Genomic DNA, 19480 nt, shown 5'->3' with positions numbered 1-19480 from the left:
TCAGCCAGAAGCGTAATCACAGACGTTCAGAACACAGCTCGATGTGTCTTCTCTCATACATATTCCACCATGATTCACTGTCGCAACGTTTTCTGAGGGACCTCTCTTGTCTTTGCACACAAAGGGCTGCTGACACATGTTAGGGCTGCTGGTTTCTGCCTCGTCGTGAGAGAAGTTTCCAGAATCTCCTGTGTCTCTGCTGCCCTCGCTGGTCTGAGAGCTCTCTGATTCTCCTAGTGGATGATAGAAGATCTGCAGGGAAGAAGGCTGAAGAGATGCGACTGCTTGCTCCTCCTCATACTGCAACACTGTCTTACCCACCTCATAAAAACATCCTCGCTCCACAACCTGCAATATAGACATTGAATGTTTTTTGTAAAATCTGCAGCAACACATTTAATTGAATTTCAATTCAAGTTCTCGAAAAACACTTTTCATAATGGATACTGCAAGAAAATAAAACACAAGTATGTTTGATTGAGTTGATTGAGCAACTCAAAGACAGCAGCAAAGAAAAACACTACAATTTAGAATAAGGAAAAAAAACTAGAGAAGTTCTAAGACTTGAAATAAGAAATGAAAGCCTCTAACATAAATTCACATTTTGTTGAAAAGGTATGAAAATTACCTGGTTCTTTTTTGGAATACGCTTTTCTGCACTGCTGAAAATGTTCCACTTCCTTGCCTTGTTCTGACTGCTACTGATAATGGGTCCACTATGGTTTATCATCAAAGTTGTCCCACCCTGAAAACAAATAATTTGCAAATGCCATTTAAAATCAAACTAAACAGACATTATTACCTTGAGAGGGAATGATTTAATAGCAATCTTACCTTAGTGTCGATGAAATGGTTTCCCATCATTGGTACCAGAACCTCAGCATTCTCTGCCTGGTGTTGATTGGCTGGTGGCACACCATTATGCATGACTTCACCATTCACCCGTCCAGTCATCTTTGAAGATGAGGACTTTCCCCTGAGAGGAGCAAAAAATGAGTTCAGTTGGGTTACAGATTCCCCATATCGGAATGCAAATGAAACACATATTGTAAGTTTACCTACCTTGTTTTGCTTTTAGTGATCAGGATGAAGATACAGATAATGATACAGGCCAGTGCTATACACACACCAATTATAATACCCGTCATAGACTTTTCATCAAAGCGATACAGGCCATCTGTAAAAACTGGGACAGAGAAATACATTTACATATCACAATCACACATTTTCTCATCAAGCAAAACCAAATACAAGTGCTTTAAAGCAAATGCTAGCCATCAAAGGTTTTGTCAGTGCTGCATACTGTGATTCAGGGAGCCATAGGAGTACACTAAATACATACATTAAATAAATGTGGAACATTATATTATATAACACAATGATTATGATAACATGAACAAACTCTGACACAGACATACAAAGAGCCAGATTATTCCATTAGTACCTGTAGTCTCAGTCTGGCTGTATGTATGGCGAGGGTTTTTGCCCTGGTGCGTTTTCCCTCTGAGTACGGGGAGCTCCACCATGTTGGAGAAAGGGCCATCACCAGCTTGATTTGAGGCTGAGATCTTCACCATATAGACATTACCTGACTCCAGCTTCTCTAGCAGAGCCATGGTATTGCTCCCTGGGAGAGAAAAAACAAAGATTTGTCCTAAAATATAGTGACAGTTTTCACAATGTTCTTTCAGATTTGAAGCCAGAACAGCTCTATATCTATTGAATTCTATATCACTATACCACTTTATTAAAGAGGGCCAGCTGTTTACTGTTTATGTACAAGGCCTTCTATTCTGTAACTACTCTGTATTATTTTAACAAGACCTTTGTGCTTGAATTACTTTCAGCTGTTGCCATATTAGAATGTTTATAATGTGACCTTTATCCTTTGTTCATTCTCATCCCTGTTTAATACACCAATTCATATTTATACAGCTTGAAGCACAGTTTGTGACACCTGCATACCTTCTCTCTGTAAAACCTGCCACTCTCCTGCGAGCCACGCTCTTTGCGAGGCATAGAGGATGGTGTAGTGGGTCACAACCAGGTTGGTCTGCTCTGGCTGCCTCCAGGACACCAGCGCTGTGTCATCCTCTATCAGAGTCGCTCTCACTGCCAGCGGTGGAGAGGATGGAGCTGAAATACACCACGCAGAGTTTAAAGATTCAGATATCAGTCGTTCTGTATCAAAACCTTTGTGGTATTTACAACAAAGTTTTAATATTTCACATTGCAGCATCATTAGATTGCAATTATCTTTTAAAGATGAGAAAGGTTTAGCATATTAAGAGAAAAGCTTTACAAATTAAGCATTAAGAACAAAACCAATGACAAACTAAATATTGCACTAACTGTATTAAAATATAATGCCTGTGTGTGTGGTGAGAAGAAACTGTTTAAAGTATACTGGGGCAGTGGTGCAGCCAAGTGAGAAGTCATTAATTTGCCAAAATGTGTTCAAGGTTTGGTCCTTTTATCACCTTCCAAGAGGGTTCTCTGATATATGGGGGAGCTCCAGGGGCTGGACATCTGATCCATGTGTAAACGCACAACAAACTCGTAACGTGTGTTGGACCTTAGTCCTTGCACCATCACTGTCTGTTCAGTCCTGCAGAGAAACCCACAGAAAAATCAGATACAGCAAACAATATCAACTTTTCAGGATATGCGTTATGTTAGTGTGCTTGTCCAACCCAGCCTAAAGTACATTAAGTACTTAGTACATTATTAAGAAAAAAATGGGTCTACATCATGTTGAAATATGATGGTTTCTCTTCTGGAAGCAGAACACTTACGTTTGGAGGTAGCGAACAGCCGAAGCATTGTATGGAGCCACAGGGCCATAACGGATTGAATAGCTGACTGGCTTTCCTGAACTGAAGGCAGGACGGCCCCAGCTGAGCATCACTACTGAAGAGCTGTTAGTCTGGCCATGGACATGATCTGGAGCAGGCAGTGTGGCCAACCTCCGGTTGGGAGCCGCTGTAAAAGAAAGATGTATTAGCTTAGGAGCTATTTTAGTAAAAGAAAACAGGAAAAAGCATACTGTTTAGTGGAAAATAAAAACATTTTTTACATTTAGTAAAAACATAGTCTCAAATTCTTAAGGTTTTAATTTTTGTTGTTCTGTTTTCTTATGGGATGCTATGATTTCAACACTTAATATTTTCCTGGTGGACTCACAAGGACAGCCAGGAGTGCTGACAATCTGATGTGCCTGATAGCCATCCCCATGAGCGCTGAAGGCCAGCAGCTTCACATGGTACTTCCTTCTTGGATCTGCGCAGTGAGAGAAACACAAACGTCTGCATTGTTGTTTTATATTTCTTTTTGCTGTTAGTGCATCTCTCTAATAAGATCTCAACAACCGTGCAAATCCTAATGGATTTGGTAATGGAACGGATCCGAAACTGTTCATTATTATTTCCCTGCCTGAATTTTTGAGAAAAAAGCTTCTAGTTAAGGGTCTAACCAGAAATACAACTGTGCATACTGAGGTGACAGTCATTGTGTTGTTTCTGCACTGGTCAGCTCTGCTGCTTTGTTCATGTCCACTCTCTCACCATAGGTCATCAGTCAATGTGACAATAATTAGCAGTCAGCAGCCCTCCAGTCAATGCAACTATGTTAGGAAAGTCTCATGACACAAAACAAAGGCACAAGACAGTAGAGCCATCCTACACAAAGACAGTGCTGCAAATTTGCACTTCTTCTTTATATTATATTATATTTGTGACTACTTGCTAAAACTAATTTGCTTATAGTTCATATCAGAACTGAAAAGATCAGGTTAGACTGTTGCTGTTTGAATTTCAAGGATAAGTTCTGGTAAATATCAAACAGAAAGAAAGGAAGAAAATGAAAACAGATTGTTTGTGTAAATTAAGCCTTCTTAGAGGTTAGAAACCAGATGAGCTCTGGCTCTCATGGCCTCTTCTTTTCATCAACTCAACACCAGTATCACAGACAGCCACTAACACCACAGAAAAACAGGAACATTTTGGATCTAACATCCTTTTAAAGTAGTCCACTTGTACGTGCCCCTCGTCAAATTATGTGTTTATTGATTTTCTAAGTGAAAATAAGTGAACACATCCTCAACAGAGAACACATTTCTGCACACTTTAATGCAGGAGGGCTTGGCAATATGACAATATTTATCACTATTGTGATAAATTATGTCACAATTTGTCACAGCATGCTTTTCTGTGTGACATGAATATTGTCAGTACTTCTAGAACTGCATGTTTCATAATAAAGAGAATATAATTAGTCCTGTTGAACTGGATTTAGTGCAGTGCAGGATGTAAAACGTTGAGTACAAATCATTGTTTTCATAATTTTCAGTAGTATTTTTCTAAACATGGCACCACTGGTTCTTGTCTGTTCCAACATATCTCAGAAAAAAACATACATATTGTGTGACATATTGTGTATCATAAAAAATTCTCATTATCATGACATTAGATTTTTCCCACCTCTGTGCAAAATTACAGTTCATTTGCTGAATATAACATATTAGAAAAATATAAAACGCAAAACGTGGCCTGTGCAAAAGTTATGGCACATTTTATGTTCTATTTCTCCCCCAATATGTTATACTCAGTAAATAGAGAGAAGTTGAGTCCTACAAATTGCAGAAAAAATGTCATATTTAATGCCATATTTAAGTGTGTTCTCTGTTTTTATTTTACTTATTTGCAAACCCCCTGTAATTTGACCAGGGGGTGTTCAAACTTCTACACTGATTTACATAAAATAATATCATGCCTGATTTACCTTAAAATATTAAGCAGACATTTAAATCAACCATAAAAGATAAGAATTTCTAAAATTATTGATGGGTGAGTAATTTGATCTTTGTCTGAAGATCTTAGTGAGAGGTCTGGCTGGGTGTGGGTAGTGTGGGGGGTTGGTAGGGTTTGAGGGGTTTTGGGGGGCAGAGGTTAGAGGTCGTGGGGCACCGTCACAGGCGCTTTTCAGCTGCTGGGACGGCCCGTCTCCTGGGACGCAGAGCTTATGACCTGAGGTCTAAAGGTCGGCCTGAGATAAAACGTCATGTTCACGGACATGCAGAACGAGTTAGGCTAACTGTTTCACTCTTAAAAACAACATGCCTTTAGCATGAAACAAACATGATGAAAGAACAGAACGAGGCAAACTACAGCGCTTAAAACCACTGCCCCAAAAAAACGTCTTTCTCGGACTACTCAAGTAGTAGCTCAGAAATGTGAAAACAAATTCTCATTCAAGGCAGATGGGTTAATTTGTTGACCAAAAAGCTCTGAAGATTTGTTTGGTTTTTTAAAATAAGAATCTACTTAATAGTGTATGGTCCAACTGCTCATCAATTACTTTTCCCTTTTCCCACAGTCCATGACTGTGAATTTGAATCCTTAACCATTTTCTCCAAGTTCTCTGCTTATGTCACCCTGCTTTGTCTGTCCAGCTCAGGCCAAGGCCTTTGTTTGAGCTGCAGTGTCCAGCTGGAGAGGGAGGGGGAGGAAGGGTCTCACAGGCTTCTGCCTCGCCTGCAGAAGGCACAATAGAGAGAGCCATGATGGAGCAAGGGACAGGGATGGGAAAGAGGAAGGTGGAGACATCTGGGCTGTAACCTTTGACACTGACGGGTGGCACACACACAAAGCCAGCAGCAAACTGATCAGATGGTTCACGCATAAGGCAGAACAGACTGGTGACCAAGTATCGATCAGGAAGAAAATGGAAAATCGTAATATGAAAGTGTTGAGACTAAAATCCTAATAATAGCAACCATTATGAGAATTCTAGTAAACATCATGATTATCAACACAAATCCTTAATTATCACTTCAATGTGCCACTAATTCAAAAAACAGTGATATAATATTGTGACATATTATAAAGCATCGCATCAGCAATAAATAATTTTAAGAAAGTATGATGCATCCCACAGAATATGGTTTAACCTTATCTAAAACTGTTCCAGAAGCAAAATGTAAAATGTACATCATAGCACATATAAAAATAATATGTAAATGTATGTGCCCCTAATATCAAACTGGCATACATTTGTAAGTAGAAAGTAACTGTAATACACTAGTACAGCTGTTATTAAGTAAGTAGCTGTAGAGAATCTATAAGGTCGTATATAACCTGAAACACACTGTACCACTCACCAAGTCCTGCAATGGTGTGCTGGTAGTCCTGAGGGCGGAACTGGATAGTAGAGCCCTCTGATTGGCCATCAGGGTAATAGAGGAGCTTGTAACCCTGGATAATAGCATCACTGGGTGCAGGGTGCCAGCGTACAGTAATGGAGGTGCAGTTCAGGGGCTCCAGCTCCAGATTAGGGGCAGGGGGCACTGGAGATTTGAACAGTAACAAAGAGATCTGTGTAGTAAACAGCTAATTCCTCATGTATAAGGGTAACAACATTTGAAGAGCATAATTAACTGATATATGATTATGGTAGCACAGTATGGACAAAATGCTAGTATTGTGATTATATTGTTAAATATTGTGGTTGCTTTACAGTCACATGCAAATATTCCCAATATGTTGAACTAAAAGGAAGCTGTGCAATAAAATGTGCAGGAAATGCCACATTTAAGTTTGTTCTTAACTTATTTTAACTTTTTATTTTCACAGAAAATAACCAAACAAGTATTTTGACTGGGGGTGTTTAAACTTTTTCTTACAACTGTATATTGAAATGCACTAGTGATTCAGTAAAAGGACATGGTTAAAGATTAAAAGAGTATAAAGAGGCCCACACTCAACAAATGACTAATCATGTATACATGAAAACTGGAATTGTTCAAGATGCTCACAGCACAGAGTAAAAAAGGTGACTGGTCATATATACACCTTTTTTCAGGTATATATACATTTTTTCAATGGTAGTACTGCCCAATGAATGACACAACCCAAAGATTAACTGAAAATGATGTCTGAAAATTTCTTTTCAGTCATTCAGCCTGCTTGCTTACAAATCAAATCTACCATCTTACACTTAATTGCTGCTTCTAATGCTATTTGCATGGTAATGTGCAATCAATGGTGGGTTATTCTCAGTATAGTAACTAGAATGGATAAGGATTAGACTAGATTTTGTTTCCTGTGAGGACAGTTTCCAGGATGTGAATCAATAGCAATCTGTCTATAAGAGACAATGCTAAAGGCAAAGGAGTCAATGGTAAATAAATAAACAGTTTCGACTACACATATCAGCCAGTGAAGTATCTCAAGTTATTGATCATATTGCTTTCAATTATTTAAGCATGATGACTTCTTCAGTGTCATGACAAGAGCTTGGACAAAACAATAAAAGTATCTAATGGTCACTCCTCTAGACATAATAAAACACTTCTGTGATGTTTGTTACATATTTTTCCAGATCACAAACTGTTGCTCTGTTTTGAATTTGTCCTGCAATCTATATTCTGCACACAATTAGAGAGGATGTTCTCACATGCTCTTTTTACCTTAATAAAACAGCTTCTATAGCATTAATATGTCACATAATATTACACTTCCCCCACCCGTATTCAAAGTCCCTTTGCATAACTAAATCATGACCACAGCCTGTACAGTTTAACCACCATCAAGGCCAATAATCCACCAGCACTGCTCTGTGTTTCACTGACTAAACACAACAGTGAGTTTTTGGTTGGCCAAACAGCATCTAAAGGGAGATAAATAAATGCAGTTGGGGCCCCTTTACCTTCCCCACTCATCGCCACTGCCTCTAAAACAGCCCTATTCTTCTCCATGGCTGTGTGCAGCCTGCGGCCCTTTCCTTTATGACCCGTGACTGAGCCAGCCCTCAACTCCTAACCTCAGCTCCTGACAGACCAGGTCAGAGGTCACTGAGCAACAAACGCAATACCTCAACAATGTGGGTCTGCGAGCAGCTGTTAGGCTATGAGCTGGCTTCTTTACTCATTCACCATGCCATTTATAAAGTATTTAACAAAAACAGAAAAAAGTAATAAGCAATGGATTTGAACTCCGCTGCTTCAGCCTACAACGTTTGCCAATGACAATAAAACAAAGCAAGACATTCAAACAGCAAAAGCTAACAGCTTTATGTCTCAGTCTTATCAAGTTAGAGATAACTGATAGTTGTGAGTGAACTGTCATACCTTGTTATACCTTCTCTTTCATTAGTAGGCTGAAACAACTGGATCTAAATCCATTAGTTATTAATTGATAAATACTGTTTGTTAAACAGGGTGTCAGAGGCATTGGATGAAAACTAGCCTCTTGGGTTAATTCTGGTTTATTAAACCTCAGCTGATATTGTTTATTAATGCTCACTGCCCCTGGTGAATAAACTAGTAAAATAAAAAAATATATAATAATAGTTTGAGTTTGCACTCTCACCAGTGGAGCTGGAGGTTTTGGGTGTGCGGTGTGAACTCCAGGCTGAGGGTTGGCTCCAGCCTATGCGTGTGGAGACAGCTATACGAAGCAGGTAGATGGTGTCTGGCTGCAGGCCTTGAAGCAGGTGCTGAGTAGAGTTCTCCCCTTCTCCAGGCAGCTCCACAGAGCTCACCTGTTCATCAGCAGCTGTGCGGAAGGACAGGCGATAGGCAGAGACACGTCCGCGGCTCAGCTTTGCAGGAAGAGGCTGCCAAGACACCAAAATATTGGTAGGACTGCGGCTGGTAAGGCTGAGCTCAGGGGTACGGAGGGGCACTGAGAAAGAACAGGAGAGAGGAATTATGATTATGGGTCATATATCTGTGAAAGGAGAGTAAACTGTGAAAAACAAAAATGTAAACAAAGCTCATGAGTTTTCCTAACAACAAATGTGGTAGCAAACTGGCTTAAACAAGTTTTGGAAAACGGACACCACAGCTGTGTTTACAGCTCCAGTACAAGGCATAGTTCAGTGTTAAAACACCTGATTCAACTGATGAGCTCACAACCAAGCCTTTCTTGAGCTGAAGCAGATGTGTTAGTGAAAGAAAACACAAAACTGTGAAATGCCGAGGTCACTGTGAGGCAGCACTGCACTAGGTTTACAGTGAACACCTTTCTATTATGTGCATGTTTGTAATAAGTCTATACTGACAGTTATACTGTGGTGCACTCACCATCCTCCAGTGTGTGTTGTGTAACTTGCTCAGACATGCGGCTGGCTCCCATGGGCATGTAGGCCACTATATAAAATGTGTAGTTACATGCCGGCTCCAGATCGTCCACAATGTGGCTAGTTGTGTCGTTTCCAATCACTGCCTGGTACTCTTCGTTGTTCAGACCTGAGGTTAAAAACATTCAAATAAATTTCACTTTTTCCAATTAGTAAAACCTTCCGTAGTTTCCAGTGTAATTCCAAAAGAAGGGAAGAAACAGTATAAACAGTCAGCAAGGCTGCCTAACTATGATTTGTAACATCAGATAACATCAGATAACCACATTTTATTGAATTATACCATAAAAGATGACTAGAAGCCTAGCTAAAGTAAAAAAACCTATCTAGAAAACTACAGAATGAACTCCTGTTCCTTTCTTTTGGAATTGCTATTTAAAGTTTGCAACCACTTTTGAAGATTCTTCAGTAATCGTTTGGTAATGTTTAAACATAACAATCTCACATGTTGCTCCTTTGAAACAAATCTAAGAGGGTCTCTAACAGCCTTATCACACATCAAATGCTTGGATGCAGTCAGGAGGTTCCTGTTACAAAAACTTGCTGACGGAAATATGAAGTGCTATCTTGTGTTTTCTAAAGGCCTCTTGTCCCTCTTTTCTCTTCCTCTCAAACATCATTCCTAATACAGAACAGAGGTACATTCCACTTTAAATAGCCCTCATTCTTGCCTCCAGGGCCTCTCCACAGCAAAAATGATAAAACACCACAGAACTCGGCCAGACCACAACATTGCACGATAGGCAAATCTAGATAGCCATTATCATACATGAAAAACTCATATGTGAGGACTTGACCTAGTTCTGGCTTGTCCACTCGAAATTGTAAAAAAAGGACTGAGTCACTGCAATACACAAAATTTTGATTCCTTCACAAGACATTATTCAGTCTTTAGAATCTGTAAATGCCTGATGTTCTTGAAGTGACTGCATGGCAGCAGTGATGTAGTTGAGCTACAGAGCAACGGGATATCACCCTGCCACAAAGTAGGTCATTTACTAACAGTGATAGATATTTTAGTTTTAGTCTGCTTTTAGTCAGCTACATCATATGTACTAGTGTGAAGCTCAGCTTTACAACTGTGCTCAGAAATAAACCTTCAAGTTTCATCATTCTTAACCTACAATGTGATAATAATGACTTCACTATAAAATGTATACTTCTGCATAAGATTATGACAGATAAAACATACAGCATTTTTTACCAGACAGTTTTGCCAGAATGATAAACAAAACTGAAGACACAGCCCCAAACCTGAAAGTGTGTCCTGTGCCTTTAAGAGTAACTGGAGCTCTTTCTCTGTGAGTGGATAATAGCTGGTCTACCCCTTCTCCTGCCCTGACCTTACTGTTGTATAGTAACAACAGATGGCTAAAACTGAACAAACCTGGGTCTCACATCATTATGATACCACAGATCTCCTCTGTATAGTGGCACTTAAAAACAGTTTTAGTTTTTTTTGTTGGTGTGTTTACTTGATGTACAATGAATTTTGCTGCAGAAGCAAAAGTCTAGTTTAGGGCTGAACAAGATATTTTGTTAACCATTATCATGGTACTGGGCATTATAATGCCAAACACAGAAAGCTGCTATATGCAAAAGCTCTCTACAAAGAACAATTTTTTATTGTGTGTTGTGACCAAACTTGGTTCCAGAGAGATATTTGCAAAATCCACTGAAAGTAAATTATTTCAGTCAAAATAATGCAGCTAATAATGTCACATTATCAATTCTCTATTAGTATTATCTCTGTTAGTATTATCTCTGTTAGTATTATCTCTAGTAGTATTTTGTCCTACGTATTTTACCCCTATTTGTGAAATCAAAAAGGGGTAAGCTCTATTTTAACACTTGCCTTCTGCCTTCATGTAGTGCACTGAGTAAGCAATGACTTTTTCCGCGTTGTACTGAGGTCTCTCCCAGGCCAGTAAGATGGCTGAGCTGGAGATGGTCTCAGCGTGGACGTGTCGGGGTGCACTGGGCCGATCCTCTGACATGACCACAATCAGCCTCGCCATGGACAGAACTGAGCCCTGAGAGTTTTCAGCCTGGCACTGGTAGATGGCATCATCCTCAGGAATTATCTGGGTTATCACAAGTTTGCTGAAGGAGATGAAGAATAAAAGCTTTTAGAACTTCCAGTTTGGCTACGAAGATTCCCATTAACCAGTGTTCACATTACCGGTCCCACTGTTTTTCTAACCAATAAGTTCTTACCTTACGCAAACCTGAGTCCAAAGCCTTGCTGCTTGAAGCCTACCCATCATTTTCCAGATTGACAGTTTTTCTTATTTTATATTCAGTAATAAAGTACACAATGAGGATTTGAATATTACAAACTATTCACCAAATGGATTTTGTAGATGTTTTATTCAATCTTGCAAGAACTTTGCGAACAAGAAGTGAATAAAATGATAAATAATACACTGAAGTTGTGTATTTACGTTGTCAAGTTATCTGCCTTGAAATTTGATCTCCAGTTTTAAAATATGATGAATTCTGGATATTAATTTTATTCTAACCAATTCTCAATGTTAAACAGCTTTCTCAGTCATTTTAGAATCTTCTACAGTTCTAGTCATCATTCTGGACACATCTAACATTTTTTCAGTTTTATTTACAGCTTTCTAGTGTGCTGCCAGTTATTTGAAACCACTAGACTCATTTTATGCATCTGTCTGCAACCAAACTGGTTTTGTATTATAATATATTTAGTATCAAATATATGTGTGTGTGTATTTGAATTGATTTTATATTACGTTTATACCTCATAAATTTATGAGAGTCAGTCTAAACTTCAAGTCACGTTTTGGGCCAATACATTTCTATGATGCAAACAACTCGCAATTCATGACATAATATTCCTACTCTCCTCTGAATGGTGTCAGAACAAATAAGCATGTTTTTTTACCAAATGCCGGTACTCTTTTAACTGGACTAGTTGTATTGGCCAGTACAACCACACTTTACTTCTAAATGCGATGCAAGAGGCCTACCTGTTGTACATCTTAATTCTGCCATTAGAGTGGATGGCTGCCCCATTCTTCAGCCAGCTGATGCGGGGAGAAGGCATCCCCTCTGCCTGGCAGCTGAATCGAGCTGTGCCCGCTCTGGGGCGCGTCTGACTCTCTGGCTTTTCCACCAGAGATGGGGACACTGTGAGAGGACACATTCAGATTCAGAGTGAGGTTAGTAGACTTAAAGCCCTGGTCTACAACAAAGGAGACTGTTCTATTAACAAAGCAACTAAATACGGCACCAGAACACGTACAGAGTAAAACCTCCAGTGTTTAATTAATTCTTACTTTGTTCGCTGATGTCCAGCTCAATTCAAATAAACACTGTATGTATATGCATTTGTTAACCCCTTACGTCTATGGGTCTCACTCTCAAAACTGCATCAGTTACACAACAATTCATAGTAGTTATTGAATAATAAATCTTAAGGTTAATAACAGAAAAATAAACCTAGAGCTGACCGTCAACATGGGTGATTCTGCTGTGTTAAAATATTGGTGAAAAATAAATCTGCTTACCAAGCACAGTGAGGTTTGCAGCAGCGATGGTGTAGTTCCTTGTGCGTGGTGTTGTTGCTCTGCACAAGTAAATTCCACTATGTTGGGCTTTTACACTGGAAATGACAAGGTTTCCATTCCCCAGCACTCTTGAGCCAAACACATCAATGGGCTTGGAGTCGGCCCTGCTCCAGGACACCAGAGGCCGAGGGTTACCCTCTGCTATGCACTCCAAAACGACAGTCTGGTGCAGGCTGGCGCTGATGTTTTGAGGACCTGCAATGATCTGCGGCTTCATAAGCGGCTTGGCTCCAGAAGCTAAAGCAAAGAGAACAGATTTAACTGGTAGTACTGTGAGTTTACAATGTTTTTAGTATGGCGTTTTATTCCTTTCCACTCTTAGTCTTCCACTCATAGTCATTTAATCTGACAAGAATAGAAAATAAACACACTTTCCTCATATTTATTCAGATGTATTCAAACACACATATACACTCACCTGGGTTGACAGTAAGTGTAGCCTCTCTGCTTCTCAGTCGACTAGCAATGTTGGTGGCTACACAACAGTACACCCCTGCATCCTCTGGTTTTACCTCATGAATCTGCAACACTCCATTTGGTAACACTGTGATTCTAGAGATACAAAAACAAAATTATAATCAAAACACAAGTCTCCATTCATACGGACAAAGGTTGCTCTGCTGAAATGTGTTTGCTTTCAGCACTTCTAAAGGTTAAGCCTACAACTCATTAGTTCCGTGGATCTGACTGTTTCCATACAGCTTCCATTCAGAAGGGAATGTGTGTACCTCTCTGTCTCCAGAGGCAGAGCTCTTTGGTTGAATTCCCATGTGATAATGGCTGGTGGGTTGGCTGTGACACTGCAGGCAAACCTAGCGACAGAGCCCTCACTAACTACCACAGGAGAGGGCTGGGTCACAAAAGATGAGATACCTGAAAAAAGTAGAGAGAAAACAGAAAGGCCACCGTGTTATTTACTGAATAGACTTGACACTAATGTACAAACAAACCTCCTTCCACCAATAATACACAAAATTGTTTTTAACAGCGTTCCAAAATATTTACATCAAACTAGTTCTGCACCTTCACACAAAGAGCATGGCATTCAATACAATGTCTGCTCTGATCAATGGATCAATGAGCCAATGGCAGTGAATGATGGCCATTCATAGATCATCTACTAATCAATAATTGCCCTATTCCCTAGGAGAGTCAATTCACTCAAAATATTGCCTGAATTTAATTGTCCTGTTCAATCAGCTCTACCAAATGCAGCTTTAAGGTAAAGAGATCTTATTATCCAAAGCAATATGACTTTCTGAAGCATGTAAAAGGTAAATAAAGGCACACAGCCACCTGAGAGAAGCTTTTAAAGAACGCCACACATTCAACATAATGGTAGATAAAATAAAATGTAAAGACTCAAATGTACCTAAAGCTGAGTGTGAAAACAGATAAATAACTAAGTTTCAAAGAGAGTAACAGCTTTTATGAATTAATGGATTATAATTATGAATTAATGTTTTATGTATAGCATAAACCCCTGACAAACACAAAATACCACTATACGGTGTTAATTACATAAGAATGCTAACTGGCTTCTGTACACAGTTCTACATTTCATCTTCATAATCTCTCTCTCTCTCTCTCTCTCTCTTTCTCTCTCTCAACAGGGGGTGATAAAGGAAATCAATGGATGTTCATCTCCTGGTAAAAATCCCCCATGTAAATCATGCTGGAGGAAGGCAGTGAATTAAAAGGGCCTTTATTTACGTGTGCAGCTTAATTACAGCTAAGTGACATTCAAATAACCCAGCAGCTCTCTCTCCATATGGGGTACCACACTGAGAAATGAACTAGCCTTTGCCTTGATCATTAACTTGACCTATGCTTGGTTCACTGAGTCAAAAGTCTATGCAGCACCATCTCCTCATGTAACCATTTTGATTAGACTTCTTTGATGTATAAATTCTTTAGGGGATCATTTTTGTTATTCTAAGGACACAAGAGCTCTCAGTATTGTGCTAAAAGAGATCTTATCCCTGCTCAGGATTAGCAGGTCTAGTTACACAGCTGTTGCTGCTAACGCGGAGAAGAATGCAGTAGTTTCATCTCAAGCTCTTCAAAGGTCTGAATAAATTTATGCAGGAGCTAAGTCTAGTTTAGAAGACCACATTTAATGTAATCTTTGAACCCGACTGTTGGCTGAAATTATGTTCATCACATGTACAGCATCTAGAAAACCTTTGAATATTGCCAAGGATTGTTTCTACAACGTTGTGGCTAAAAATGTGAACTAGTGTGGTCAGGCCTGCATATTTTCATGCACTGATTTTGGAGGTTAATTTACTGAGAAATCTAAAAATGGATCCTTCTTTGCAGTTGTGCAGGATGTATCAAAGCAATAAAAATCAATGAACCACAATCTGAACAGAGACTTGATATAATGAGAGAAATCCCCCAGTCCTAAATCAGGCCTCTTTAAGCAGGTTTCTGTGTGCATCTAGCCGGCCAGTCCTGTGAGGTCGGCTGGGTTATAAAGGGAGGATCAATGCCTAGGTCAAACAGGACAAAGGTTTCCTGCCAAAGGTCAGGGGTCACCTGAGCCCATCTGTCCACTCAATTTCAGCCAAAATTGGGAGACCCCTCTAATCGAATGCATTCAGAATAATCAAGTACCCAGTACTATGGTAGTTTTAAGCAAATCCAACCAAATGGGTAACACTTTGACATTTAGTTGTTTTTTTCCTGGTAAAAATGTCTTACTTTTATAATGTGTCCCTTGCAAAAAAGAAAATATCTAAATTTACTATAACTATTACTATAATATAACTACATTCAAATAATGGAAAATGTTTCACTAGTTTTTATATAGATTTGACAGTCTCACAGCAGAAGACAGTGGAATAACTACGCATATTTGCCAGAACACTGGCTGATGCAGTAAAGAAAAGACTTTGTGAACAGCACTAGTGCATCAATCAGGTTGGATCCAGGCGGCAGGCAGACCAGGTCACAGTGGCAGCCCACTGGCTATCACCCTGAGGTGGGACAAAGCCAGTCCCACAACCCTGCTGACCTCTAGGCCTCTCCCATGGGCCCTTGCACAGTCTGGGAATAAAGCTGACCAATAGGCTAGTCCCCTCCCCCAAAAACCGAACCAACATGAGGTTGGCTAGGTTACACAAAGTTTTTAACCCTTTGGATGCTGCAGATGTTGTTTGTGTCCTTTTTCTTTTTCTCATTTCAGGAGAAATATCACTTGAGGAGGAGACAGAAGGGCAGCAACTGGATTTTTGAAGCCATATGACTTGTTCTCTTCAATTTGGGATTTGCATATCACCAACTGATAAACTATATGACAAACTTGTAGATGTAAAAATAAAAAACACAAGACTAAGTAAGAGAAATGATAAACAACTTTAACCTGTAGCAGTTCATGTGATATGACCTCTTTACCAAAATGTAAAACTAAAACGTACCATACCATAATAGTACATATGTAATATGCTAATAAACAATTCTGAATACCATGCTTCAACTTTCCAACAAAATCACTTGCTCTCCATATATCTGTGACTGTGACTTTATCTAGTTGTTTACTGTTTAGATAACACTGCTTATATGTAACTTTTTTCCAAATTAGACTGAGCTGCTTTCTCTTTGTCAAGGCCATCGCTGGCCAGGCTGAATAGGCACAGCTGTCCTCTGTCCGCAGATCTGTGGCCAAACAAACGTCCCTGGAGCAGCACTCTTTTCTTTCAGGGGATGGCCAGGGCCACAAGGACAAAGGAGGCCAGAGAGAATGGCCTTTTAGAGATTCCTATGTGTAGCCAACCAGAAAACAACAGCATGGGAGGCAGTGGCCTCCACAATACCACTGCCGAAACCCTAACACAACTGCATGCAAATGCATGGAGCTATAGAGCATGAAAGTGTGTGTGTGTTTGGAGTAGAGGCTTTAGACTCAACTTGCTCTTCCTCATTCTTTCTCAGGTAACTAAAATCTTTATGATGCTCTATATTGACTCTCCACTCTGCCTTAAGTGTCCCTTTAAAACAAGCTAGTAAACACTGCAAGGATGTAACAGCCTCTAAAGCTGTTCACATATAACCTTACACCTCTGTAAATTAATACGACACGGTACTATTAAAGCCATTTTGACAAATCCAACTTTTTTGGAGAAAATGCTGGCAAAATATATGTTTGAACATATCATCCTCTATAGAGTAGTTAGAGTAGTTAAAGAAAGTTGTAAGTTCTTTACAAAAACACCAGAGTGTTAGTGCCCCTGCTCATTTGTCCAGAGGCAGAATGTGTTAAAGTGTCAACAGATAAACACATAATGCAACACACAAGATAAGGAAGCCTGTCAAACGGCTATACGGTGAAGTCGAACCACCGAAAAAGGCCTGTACTCTGACTCCTCTCTCAATGCTCAGTGACAGTTTTAAGTGTCAACATGACACACAAACTGAGAGACTCTGCTAAAACAGGCTTGGTTTCCTTTCACCATCACGTTTCCTCCCATACTCACTTGAGATTGTTAGACGAGCTCTTTGGCTTAGGATGGCTCCATATTTATTGTGAGCCAGGCACTGATAGAAGCCTTCGTCGGACTGCTCTCCTCCTCTCCTCACAAACGAGAGAGACAGCGATCCATTGGGTAAGACGCGGACACGGTCGCTCTCTAAAAGTTTGGCCCCGTTTTTCTGCCATCTGACGTCCACGGGTGGCTCTCCTTGGGCCAGACAGTCCATCACAACGTGATCACTGTGAGATACCGTCTTGTCACTGGGTTCAGTCATAAAAGACAACTCACTAAAACACAAAACAGCTGCAGAAAAGGAGGGAAAGTGAAGCAGAAAAGTCAGAAATCCGGGAAAAAATAAGTACTAATAAGAGTTAGACAGCAACGCATCTATATCAGGCTTTGGGCAGGACACTGGGCACCAGAAAATCAGAGTAACTTTAATGAAGAGTTTTTTCCCCTGAACTAAGTCATAGTTTGGACATGCTGAGATAAGCCTGTAAAAGATTTAATCCGTTTAGTCACGGTCAGTTGAAAAGGTGGTGGGGGGAGTGACTCCGGTTGCCTGCAAGACAATTAGCTACAGCTTAAAGCATCAAACTCTCCTGAGTGAGGCATAAACTCAAAAGTTGATACCCTGACTGTGATACACGGTGTTAAATGTATCTTTTTATCTTCTATCGTATGTGAAAAGTCATATATGTGAACAGACAGAGGTTTTAAACGAGAGGATACAGTCAGAAGCAGCTTTAGCTACTCAGCGCCACCTCAGGGTTATACTCGCTGACACTTTCAGCACGTGCAGCCTTCCTCACTACAAAGGTTCATTTTCCACAGAAACACAGTTTTATCAGTTAACGGTGGGCTACTTCTCTACCCCTGTCTTACTGACATACTTCCCCTTAACGACCCCCTCCTGTCCGACACCTCGTAGCAGCCAGTGCTCCTCTGCTCCACCTCGGGGACCGTGTGTACAACAGTAAACAGAATAGGAGTGAGTCTCTCTCACCTGGTAAGCTCAGAGTCCAGAAGAGGACCAGCAGCCGCTGCCTCGTCTTCCGCCCGGCGGCCGCCATTTATCCCGAGTTCTCTGTCATTCTCCGTCCGGCACGGCGCTCTGAAGGCGACCCTTCCGCTCTGAGCTCTGCTTCCTAATGAAAGACCCTCACCGCTGCTCCTCCACAGCGGCGCTCCTGCTGCACGCACCCTCCCCCTTACCGCGCCGTGACGTCACTGGACTCGAGCCCCTTCTGAAGACTCCCACCATGACTTACCCCATTTTTGTCACTTTATCAAAGTTGTGGAGTTTTATTTGAAATCCTCAACTTCCTCTTGTAAGAAGAGAGCCGTGAGAACATGGACACTCTCTTCTGACTGTGGAGTGTTGTGTAAATAATCCGTTTTATAATATTTTATTTCTTGTATCCTTTATTTTATTGATATTTTCTGATATATAGCTGTTTATTTCATTGCTCCATTTATTTTTTTCGGTTTATTTATTTGTTTATTTATTGTTCTTCTCTGTCCCCTGGCTGTACTTTATATAATATAAGCAAATATTAATTAATAAAAGTCTCCCACCATGACTTTCTATAAAGTTCTCTAACATTTATTCATTTATATATATATTAATTTATTTATTTAATTATGTATTGTCATTTCTAATTGCACAAAAACATTTACAGAGACATTACTTATTGTACCAACAAACTTAACAAACAACAGGAGCTATCTGCGGCTACACCGTAGAAAGTGTAATAGAGCAGGAGTTGATTGTGCCTTCGAGATTTGGACTGATGTAAAAATTGCTTGTTATTTTGTATTTTTTTTCAGGCCAAAGTATTTATTTGAAATAAATAAAAACAGGTAAACTGCTTGTTACCACATCAATTATTTTTTTAGGTTGTGAGGAAACATTATTTACAGTGTAGTATAGGATGATGGCTGAAATATTGTTGTGTTATTACACATCAATTTGTGTGTGTTCTGACAAAAACATGTTTTGTTTTATTCAGTATCACTACCATTTATCCAGCTGCCATACTGTGCTTAAACAAACTACTTTGCTCACTTTTTTTTCAGAGGATATGTATTTATGAATGTCTACAGGAATAGATGTTTGTGTGTGTGTGTGTGTGTGTGTGTGTGTGTGTGTGTGTGTGTGTGTGTGCGTGTGTGTGTGTGATGGTGTGTATGTGTGGTAGAGTTAAAGTGTGGGTGTCAAGAGTGAGATTTCTATTTCTATTTTCACCTATTGTGTAACTAAAGACAAAT

General features: G+C 39.8%; 1 protein-coding gene across 1 annotated transcript; it reads right to left on the bottom strand.

Moving 5' to 3' along the window:
• Window positions 1-18342, bottom strand: prtgb (protogenin homolog b (Gallus gallus)). The gene is made up of 19 exons (XM_036577836.1): window positions 18216-18342; window positions 17213-17512; window positions 13463-13607; window positions 13153-13286; window positions 12675-12971; window positions 12135-12294; window positions 10994-11241; window positions 9083-9247; window positions 8367-8681; window positions 6158-6343; window positions 3184-3279; window positions 2796-2982; window positions 2481-2608; window positions 1966-2136; window positions 1445-1627; window positions 1063-1186; window positions 835-976; window positions 629-745; window positions 1-348 (listed from the first exon to the last, which is right to left on the bottom strand). The coding sequence occupies exons 1-19, from the start codon at window positions 18280-18282 to the stop codon at window positions 1-3; spliced, it is 3513 nt and encodes a 1170-aa protein (XP_036433729.1). The 5' UTR covers window positions 18283-18342.
• Between the last annotated feature and the right edge of the window lie 1138 nt (window positions 18343-19480).

The sequence above is a fragment of the Colossoma macropomum genome, unplaced genomic scaffold (genome assembly GCF_904425465.1).
Source record: "Colossoma macropomum unplaced genomic scaffold, Colossoma_macropomum, whole genome shotgun sequence".
Classification (NCBI taxonomy): Eukaryota; Metazoa; Chordata; class Actinopteri; order Characiformes; family Serrasalmidae; genus Colossoma; species Colossoma macropomum.
Note: the sequence above shows the minus strand (reverse complement) of the source record. Positions and strands in the feature narration are given on the sequence as shown.